The sequence below is a fragment of the Eurypyga helias genome, unplaced genomic scaffold (assembly GCF_000690775.1).
Source record: "Eurypyga helias isolate BGI_N326 unplaced genomic scaffold, ASM69077v1 scaffold17840, whole genome shotgun sequence".
Taxonomy (NCBI): domain Eukaryota; kingdom Metazoa; phylum Chordata; class Aves; order Eurypygiformes; family Eurypygidae; genus Eurypyga; species Eurypyga helias.
In genome coordinates, this window is record NW_010226463.1 from 250 (window position 1) to 10635 (window position 10386).

General features: G+C 42.6%; 1 protein-coding gene across 1 annotated transcript in view; it reads left to right on the top strand.

Annotated features, from left to right (window-relative positions):
• Positions 1-1606: 1606 nt before the first annotated feature.
• Positions 1607-10386, top strand: part of LOC104510867 (1-phosphatidylinositol 4,5-bisphosphate phosphodiesterase eta-1-like) — a gene marked incomplete at its 5' end in the record, with an annotated part of 12302 nt that continues 3522 nt past the window's right edge. The window contains 9 exons of the mRNA XM_010153255.1: positions 1607-1701; positions 2379-2476; positions 3341-3520; positions 3617-3724; positions 4604-4728; positions 5167-5251; positions 5995-6141; positions 6549-6628; positions 9199-9559. Coding sequence (XP_010151557.1) covers positions 1607-1701; positions 2379-2476; positions 3341-3520; positions 3617-3724; positions 4604-4728; positions 5167-5251; positions 5995-6141; positions 6549-6628; positions 9199-9559 — 1279 coding nt within the window. The remainder of the gene's footprint in view (positions 1702-2378; positions 2477-3340; positions 3521-3616; positions 3725-4603; positions 4729-5166; positions 5252-5994; positions 6142-6548; positions 6629-9198; positions 9560-10386) is intronic.

Consider the following 10386-nt stretch of genomic DNA (forward strand, 5'->3'; position numbering starts at 1 on the left):
CATCAGTTTAAAGGAGTCATTCTTCTCAGCAGCTTTAGCTAAGTGCACATTATTTACTCGGTATGTGTTGAGATCTGCAAGTACCTGTCGTGCCCGGTAGTAGACACTTCACATTGTAATCTGTGCTGGCTGGCGGGAGAACAGATGCTGTGGAATGACATGGCACAGACAAAGTCAGCCACTGAAGACTGCTGGTTACACTGAGGGCTGGAAAGTAGGTGAATAATTTAATGACTTCAGCTAGCAGGTTGGAAAGCCCATTCGTTTCATCTCTGCTGAGAAAAATAAGATGAAGTACATACAGCTTTTTTGTTGATTTTTGCTTTTAATAATGATTTTATTGTGTACTGAGGCAACAGGGATATCCAGTAACTTCCCCTTTATGCCTTTCCAGCCAAAGGGATGCCTGGAAAGGATGGCTGCTATTGATATTTTTGCAGGTCCAGAATTATCTACCCAGGGTTATTGGCTTGTGATGTTTTCAGCCAGCTCTTGTGCCAAATGTATCCATGTATGATAAACTTCTTAAAAACTGCCCATAAAGGGACAAGGACGCTAAGGCCCACAGCTCCTGCCAGTTAACTGCAGGAAATACCCAGAGGCCGTACCTTTGGATTCCAGAACTGAACCATGCAAATGATTTCCAATACAGTCAACTTTATTTCAACACAGCAAACTAAATTATGTACATTATTGGAGTATCACAGCAGGAGAAAAGAAGTCTGTGCTCAATTGGCGTGTAGCCATATGAGCAAAAGGATAAGGAGCTCTCAGTTATATTGTTAATTACCTCTTGATGAGCAGGGAATTAAAGAAACTCTCACTTGAAGCTATAGCTAATGTTATAAAAGACAATAATGTTGAAATGGGAAACTGTATTAAATAATAGGTGCTTATGAAAAAAGGTGCTTTTGAGATTTTAATCTTTTTATCACTGCCATTTTCTTTACTGTATGCTGTAATAATTTCGAACAATTTGAATTGCTTGTATGTGTGGCTCAAAAGGCAGCAGCAAGAAGAGGCTGAAAAATTTTGGACAGACCCTGTTCTCAACTTCATGAATGTGTTTGTTAATTTTTCTGAACTGAGGGGAGCATAGTTAGGTGGAAGGAATGCACTGTACATCTAGATCCTAGCATGTTGCTGTTTGCTAAATGTGATATGATCCGTTAGAATTTCGCAGGAGCAGTGCCAGTGTACTGGAGACAGTGGAGCAATATTGCCCTCTCACATCAGAGGGAAGCTGCAGAACATGCAGTGGCCTGCAACAGACTGGCCAGTCTGCAGGAATAACTTTCTTCAGGTTTGAAATTGTCATCCTGCCAGCAGCTAAACCTCTGTGGCTGCAGACTTGGACCCTGCAAGATGGAGGGAGATCAGGGCACAGATGCTGTGTTGGCTTTCCTTCTCCGCACGTATGGGAACGCTTGATGTACCACCTGGGGCCTTCTGCTGTCGATGGGGGTCATTCTGCGGCCTTGTAGGACACGGGTGCTGTGCTGTAAACCTGCTGCAGCTTGCCCACCTACCTGATGTTATGCAGGAAAGTGAATTTACAGAACCGTCCCCTAAAGTGACGCCGTTGTGCTTGATTCTTTCCTGACAGAAGGCTGTGAAGGCAGCATCCAAATACCATAGCGCATCTGATGATGAAGAAGGCCAGCAAAACTCTTCTGGGAGGGAAATGGGACAGCTCCACAGGTGAGCTATGAATCACCATTGTTTCACAGCTCAGTTAAAGCTGAAGGCATGTTTACTACCATCAATATTTATGCCTGTTCTTAAGAGCAGGTCATTTATGATGCTGCTGTTGGGGTGTCTGTTGCAGTGACTGCTGAAGCCCAATATTTTGGTTGCATTGGTTTTCATAGGTCACAAATAGCAATTACCCTTAAACTGAAAAGAAGTGTGATAGTAATACTCTTCTAATGGAAAAATGCCAATCTACGTTTTGCATAGTGGAAACAGTGCTCAAAGAAAACAGTTTAGGCTAAAGAAGGGTATGTCACAGCCCAGCCAGCTTTATTACATCTGTGAAAGTAAAGAAAAAGCAATCAAAAAAGTGCCATTGAGAATGTGTTTGTTGTCACTGAAATGCTCCATTCGCAGATACAGCTCAAAGCTGGCTGTCTTGCTTTTTGTAAGAGCTGTGGTGCAGCTATTTCATTATGTTTTAAATGAAAAAGTGCGTGTGGTGTGACTGCAGAGGCACAAGGGGAACAGGCATGTCGGAGCCCTCTCTGAGGAGGTTTGCCACACGTGGTTTCCTGTTCACTGTTTTTTTTCTTATTGTTGAAAGAAGAGAAAGGGGGATTGAAATATAGTTTAAATATTGAAAAGTTCCTGATTTGTTTTCTGTATTAAATACAACTCAGCAGACTGGGCCGTCGAAGAAAAACGGTGAAGCTGTGCCGAGCGCTCTCTGACCTAGTGGTGTACACGAACTCTGTGGCAGCCCAGGATATAGTAGATGATGGTAAGGCCACTGGCACAAAACTTACACAAGCTTGTTCACTTTCATGTTTGGATATGAAATGTGTCTGTGTTCGCAACATTTCCCTTGTTTCTCAAAGCTATTTTAAAAGCAGAGTACTTACCTGCTCCTTTTACTTCACTATGGAGAAAGAGTTAAAGCACCACCTTTTCCTTCACTGGGAAATATCCTTTCCCTCGGTTTCTTATGATAGAATCACAGAATGGTTTGGGTTGAAGGGACCTTAAAGCCCCCCCAGTCTCACCCCCTGCCATGGGCAGGGACACCTTCCACCAGACCAGGTTGCTCCAAGCCTCATCCAGCCTGGCCTTGGACAGGGATGGGACATTCATATGAATTTGAAAAGATTGTTTGGATGGTTTAGGGAAAGGATGAGTTTGCGGGAACTTGTGTGTGAGAGAGAAATGGTTGAGTGCTGCTGTAAATGTGTTAAAAGGACAAGGGCAAAGCCAGAGCTCTACTGGGCACATCTTTCCTGGGCTGTAAGCTCTTTGGTCAGATTGTTGGGATCATGTTGCCATTAGTAGATTTCTCCATAGATTCTTCATAGTCATGCGTGGGGTTTTGCAGGAGAAAAGGCCCAGCAATTAGCTTGAGCTCTTGCTTGGCTTTCCTTTTATAGTTTGGAAACTTGAGGGTAGAACAAAAGACCCTTCTGGAAGGGGAAACTGGTGCCCTTCAGTTACGCTATGTGCATGATTTGCACATGACAAGGCAATCTGTTGTTGTAACTTTGGACTAAATCTCATGCTCCCCTCGATTAATACCAGTGTAACAGGTCTGAGTTCAGGCCCCGTCTCCTGGGATTGCTTTATAACTCATTCCTTGATTTAACGACACACGCAGGATCAACAGGGAACGTGCTATCGTTCAGTGAGACAAGAGCCCACCAAGCAGTGCAGCAGAAGGCCGAACAGTTTATGCTCTACAACCAGAAACAGCTTACGAGAGTCTATCCATCAGCCTATCGGATTGACTCCAGCAATTTCAATCCTTTACCTTACTGGAACGTTGGTTGCCAGTTAGGTAGGTGTTGCATGAAAAACTTATTTCCCAGTTCTTGTGTTTCTGCTAAGTAAATATCATCTCTATCAATGACACCCGAGTTTTCTCTTTCAACAGTGGCACTAAACTACCAGTCTGAGGGACGCGTGATGCAATTAAACGAAGCAAAATTTAGAGTAAATGGCAACTGTGGTTATGTCCTCAAACCTCAGCAGATGTGCAAAGGTAATGCCCCTCTATAGATTTATGACTGTAAGCATCAAGCCTTTCGGAAAGTGTCTTTGTGATGAAGTTGTGAAGACAAAAGAAAGGAAGCTAAGAGCCTGTCTCTTTCACACTTCCATACATTTGTAACTCTTATTGTAAGTGCTAGTATGCAATCTCTTGCTGTTATTATAGTTATATTTTGAGGGTTTCTTCTTATTAATATGTGCTCCAAAAAAGTGGAAGGGGTCCTAGGGTGGCCAACTGCAATGAAAGTAGAATAAGACACGCGGTGGTCCAGGACCCAAGTACCCAGGACTTTCAGGCATGTCACTGGAATTATTTGGTTCCCTTTACAAGGATTTGGCTCAGTCCTCAAAACACTTAAAAGAGGAGCTGTGGTTTTCAGTGTTATGTGATGATAATCTTTCCATATTTTGAAGATTTGGGATCTGATCGTGCCCCTGTATCTCTAAGTAACTTTCTCAACGTGGCCATAAGGAGCAGTGGCATCGTTTGAAAGGTGCTTGAGGGATGCCAGAGGAATTTACGGTACTTGAAGCAGGTGCTGCTGCAGGAATAGCTGGTTTCTTGCACAGCTGCCCAGATGTTAACGAGAACAATATCAGAGTGCTGATCTGGGTTATAACTGCTGGGTTTTTGAAGCTACTGCTTCCAGAAGAAAGCTTTTTCAACAGAGTCTTGCAAAACCCTACTGTTAGAGGGGTCCCTTCTGTCTTGTAATCATATAAACAAGGGCTGCTCAGCTCAGAAAAGGTAGTGAGAAAGTGGACTGGAGTTTTATGAGTGAATCATGGCTACATGTACACGTCTTGGGGGCGGCGATACTTGTGCTGTATATTGTTTTCCTTATGCTTCTCATTCGTTGCCATCTTTTAGGCACATTCAACCCCTACTCTGCTGATCCACTTCCTGCCAGTCCTAAAAAGCAGCTTATTCTGAAAATCATCAGTGGACAGCAGCTACCTAAGCCTCCTGACTCAATGTTAGGAGACAGAGGAGAGGTAAGATGCTCTGATACCAACAAATGCTCCCATGAGGGGTCCTGGAGGGACACGGCAGCATGTGACTCAAACTTTCTCCTTATTTAAATACACCAATAAATTTCAGAAATTATCAAGCTTTCAGTAGCTAAAAACTACATTTTCCCACAGAGTCTGTATCCTACACCTGAAGTTTAACAACTGATTTGGTTTGTATTTTGAGGGTGACCTCACTTTTCTGAAAATTAGCCGTAGCTGGCCATAGCTCTTGAGACTGCAATCCATACAGCAGCTTAAAGCCGTTGGCCATGATTGTGCTGCTTGAAAATTCACATGGATCAAAGGTTTTTGAAGCCCCATATGAATTTAAATTAACTCTCTGCATGAATTTTCTTAAAAATTGACCTTCACTTGTATCATTGGCTTGCTTTTCAAATACTTTGTTTTTCTTAAAAATAGATAATAGACCCCTTTGTTGAGGTGGAAGTTATTGGGCTGCCTGTTGACTGCTGTAAAGATCAAACGAGGGTGGTTGACGACAATGGTAAGACAACCTAGCTGATTTCCTCTTCTTGGAGTAAAATGTGAAGTAACTATAAACGATTCAGTATTTGTTATTACTTTCTAAACTGCAAAGCTTTTTAACGAACAAAATCAAATTATTGTATTTTAACAAATTAATTGTGCTTTCTACACAGAATTTCTGGTGTGGGAGGCAAAAAAGCTAGAGGTGAAGGACAAGAACTGTTCACCACAGTATCTTTCTCCGGGATTGTTCTTAAATCCCCTTCATACACAAGTTCCAAATGTTTTTTTTAAAAATGTGTATAAAATACACGTGGAACTTCAAATGCAATGGAAATAAATCGTGTCCTAGGCAGTTTCACCGCCACCTCAGCTTTCACGGGAAGAGGATGAATAAGAGTGAGAGAGCCTGTTGCAGCTCTCATAGGCAGTTGTTAAAAAAACTCAAGGAAAAAGGTAGTTCCTTTTTGGTTTGGTCAGTCTTTAGCCTCCCATAGTTCTGCAAAACAGCAACTTGCCTTGGTATCCCAGCCAGCTACACAACCAGCATTTGGTTTGTAAAAGCAGTCCAAGGGACAGATCTATCAATTTTAATTACTCACATAATGGGGATTGAGAGCGCCTAGATCTACTTGAGCAATGAGTGCTCATTTGGGTACTTGGTCTGCTTGTTTCTATGCCTCTTGCTTTGCATCATGAAGGTTGAGGCTAGCACTTGCTATGGACTTGTTTCCCAAAGTGTCTGTTCTGTTTGTTTCACAGGGTTTAATCCTGTTTGGGAGGAAACGCTCACTTTTACCATCCACATGCCTGAAATGGCTTTGGTGCGATTCCTTGTTTGGGACCACGACCCTATTGGGCGGGACTTTGTTGGACAGAGAACTCTGGCCTTCAGCAGTCTTGTGCCTGGTTAGTCCCACTCGTCCTTGATGTGAAAATCTAGGTGACGAGCGAACACCGCTGAACTTAAGATGAGGTTGTCAGCATAAGGTGTATGCTTATGACTCTGAGACTACACGTCTGAGCTTGGATAATTCTCCTGGTATCCTAGGGTGGTATATTCACCGTTACTCGAAGGAGTTTGGGAGCCTGTGCTTTTGGAAATTCCTACTGGTGTCTTATTTATAACTTGGAGACAGTTTGTAGTGGGAGGGCTTGGAAAACGTGTGAGAACACAAGAGGTTTTACTAAAGGCATGACGTGGCTTACGGTGTATATTTCACTTTTATAGGCAGTCGTTGCCAGTTGTGCATAAAATGCAAACTGTTGGTTATTTTTGTTTATCATTATGTTGTGCAATATTTTTGTTTTACTAGGTTATCGTCATGTGTATTTAGAAGGGCTGATAGAAGCATCCATATTTGTTCATATAACCATTAATGAGATCTATGGAAAGGTAGGTGTATCTGGAAATTTACATCCCCTATGACTTCTTTTGGTTTGCATTCTTATAAAAATGGATTTAAATACACCACAGAACCTCAAAGGATTTATGTGGTTTCGAAGTGATTCATGCAGCTTAGGTGCGTGGCATTTGGTACCTTGGATACGTAGTGCCTAGCGCTCCCTGGCACTGATCAGTAACAAAGCTTAAATTATCCAGCTCATACAGTGATGAAAAACCACAATGTCTGATTCTCTATTGCCCTCAACTTGCCATCTTCATTTATACTCGTATCTGTAGGCATCCACACACGCTGCTAAGCATCAACACTCTCGGGGAAGCAAAATGCAATTCCTTATCCACAATGTTTTCTCTGAAGAGCACTGGGCCAGGGCACCCATTCGCAGCACACCCAGTAAAACCCTCGGCTCTCTCCAGCTGAGATGCCCCAATAACCGTGCAGATAGGCTTCTGTCGGGGTGCTCGGGAAGCAGAGTGATGTAGCTCATGGTGCGTGGGATTGCTTGGACGCGATCAGCAAGGAAAGCATAACAAACTGTTACTCTAGTCTTAGCATGCATGTGCTTATGAATGTTCTTCCTGTTAGCACCTAATAATTACCACCTCTAGCTACAGTAAGTACACTTCTCCAGTGTGTTAACTAATTTTATTTTGAAAGTAAATGTTGAGAACTGTAACTGCACCAGAACATGGTATTTGACAAAGCTATTTTTAGCAGTTAATTTAGGCTTTAAATATTTTTGGTGCATACATTTTGCGTTTTCTGCAAGATTACTAATCTTAAAGCATTTGTAAAATGAAAGCAAAAGCGCAGTGCTTTCTCTCTGCATTTCTGCTTCAGCTGCCTTCATGAGCAGTTTACAAAAGGTCATTGTAAATAACTAACACAAAGAAATTAAGGCCATAGTCAATTGGATGCTAAAATAAAACAGCCCTTTGTAGTGATTAAAAAAAAAAAAAGAAAAACACACAAAACCCACAGACAAAGAAACGTCCACCTTTAGGAAGGGTATAGGTTGAAAAGAACAGTTAGCCCTTAGTCTCTCCTTTCTGAGTGGATGCAGAGAATGTCATGTCAAATATAAAACCACAGTTCTGCGAGCACCCAAGGAAAGTTCAGTGGAACAGAGATGGAAAACAACTTAGACAAGGCCTAGGGCCTGAGGTTTGGTGTAGCCCAGATCCTCAATTGACCCCACTGCCTTTGCCCTCACTGAGGGATCTACTGATGCCTCTGTAAGCCCCTTCGATGTTTGTCTCACTCTTGGCATCCCTGTCTCAGCGCAGGGACCGGTGTTTCAACGTAGTCAGCTGCTCTTGCCTCTGAAGTGTTTCTCCTGCCAGGGAGGTTGTGGAGGGAACAACACCGACCGTACCAGACCTGTGCATGTACCTGTACGCATAGAATCACAGGTTGGTTTGGGTTGGAAGGGACCTTGAAGCCCACGCAGCCCCCCTCTGCCATGGGCAGGGACACCTTCCACCAGACCAGGTTGCTCCAAGCCTCATCCAGCCTGGCCTTGGACAGTCCCAGGGATGGGGCATCCACAGTTTCTCTGGGCAACCTGTCCCAGTGCTCCCCACCCTCTCTGGAGAGGATTTTTTCCTTGCATCTGGGTACATGTGTGAAATCACATAGAGTTTTGGTGATGGTCTGTAGGGAGCCAGTTTGGCTGTAGCTCTGGCTTTGCATGCTCTTCAAAGAAGAAATATACTCCAGAAAAATAGGAAAAGGTGGCCTCATAGGGTAGGCAAAAGGACGAGGGGGGCAAGACCCATTGAGGTTTGATCTCTGAGTCATCTAATTGTAGCCTTAATGATGGGCTGTATTATCATTTCTAACTTATAAACGAAGGCTGAATGCACGTTTGCGTCCTTACAAGCGAGGATATCTGGTCAAGTTTGAGATGCTTACCTCAGACTAATAAACTTTTAAATAACTTGCTGTAAAGTGGTTGTATTTACAGATGATGTGCTATGACCTTGTTTGCTTATATCACAGTCTGAAAACATTAGCCAAATGTATTTGCATTTTTTTGCCTTTCAGTGGAGCCCTTTAATCCTCAATCCCAGTTACACAATATTGCACTTTCTAGGAGCCACAAAGGTAGACTTCATTAGCATGCACTTTGCACTTGCTGGGCACAGATTTTTTTCAAATGGTTCCTAATCGCATGATCTGCAACTACCAAACTTACATCATTCTTCATTCAGACTCTGCAGCATTTGAATATTGCTTTGATGAAGCCCATGCATAAAACTCCAAGTTAATGTGTAGCCTGTCATTGCAGTACACTTCTTACAGCCTTGTCATCTCTGATTAGGGGACTGGAGCAAACCGCTCAACCTAATGAGGAGAAGTACAGACATGCATGAATTCATGGAGACCTATGCTGATCGTTCCTTGGTCAGAGTAGATGTGACTTGCTTGGTGTGAATTTTTGCTTTGCTGCATTTTGAACTTTGTCTTCATCATTCATAAATACTCTGAAAGCAGCCCTTCGTTCTGCTTGTTATATAGTAGTCTGAACTCAAACCTCTCATTATTCTTTTCCTTTCAGAATAAGCAGCTGATAGGACTCAGGGGGTTGTTTAACAAGAACCCCAAGCACAGTTCTGCTGAAACCAGCGGGCCCTACGTACGGAAGCGATCTATTGGTGATCGAATTCTCCGGCGCACAGCCAGTGCACCAGCCAAAGGTAGAAAGAAAAGTAAGATGGGTTTTCTGGAAGCTAATGAAATGAAAGACAGTGCATCTGAACCAACAGACCTGAAGGACAAAGAAGGAGTTGTGAGGCGTACAAGCCGGAGTTTGCAAGCCCGTCCTGCTTCTATGCCCGTGGACAAATATCTTCTGGTAGGACTGCCATGTCCAGCAGATGAAACTGCCCAAGATGCCAAAGGAAAAGAAAATGCATCTGGTAAGATGCTTCCCAAGTTACTCTTGGTATAGTAAGTAGAAATAGTCTGTTGGAAGTCTCACTTCTGCAGTCTCTATGCAAATAGCTTTATTCAACTCAAACGAGCGTTACTGGGCAAAATGACATATGCTTGAGATTGTAGTGTTTCAACAGCTCCTTAAACTCATCGATAAGTGACACCCTGGAAAGCTGTCTGCTCTACAAACTTGGCAAATGAATTATGGTAGTTCCTGGAAGTGCCCTTAAAAGGACACTTACCAAACTTCTGTTTGTAATTTAAGAACCAACCTTCAGTTGCACATCATCGATTTCAGGTTTGCTACTGTCCATTTCCTTACAGAAACGGAGCTGCTGGCATGGTGGGGTTTCTCTCCTCGTTTTCAAGGGGGAAGAACAGCATGCTGTTTTGGAAATAGTGTGTGTAAAGATTAATGCAGACATTAAAATAGATCTGAAAGGGGTAAAACTAGCACAAATTTATCTAGCAGTCTTGATATTCTCCTCTTAGGTTATTTAATTTGATTAATTTATATCGAAAGCATGTGTTAGGATAAAATCTGGGTTGTATATTATTGATACACAATACAGTTTAATTCTTAAAATAGCTTTTATCTAAGTGTATTCAGTAGTAATAGTCCTGGTTTTGAAATCCAGTTATTCCCATGACAACAGCAAAGTTAGTGTGTTTGACCTGCCTAATATTTGACTTACTGGAACGTTTAAATAAGCCTAGGAAGCTTTGAATACCATGGCTGTAATTTCTTAGACCTGCTCTCTCCACCCTGAGCCTCTCCCTAGCCTGGGGTTTTTGGGGCTGTTTTTTGTTG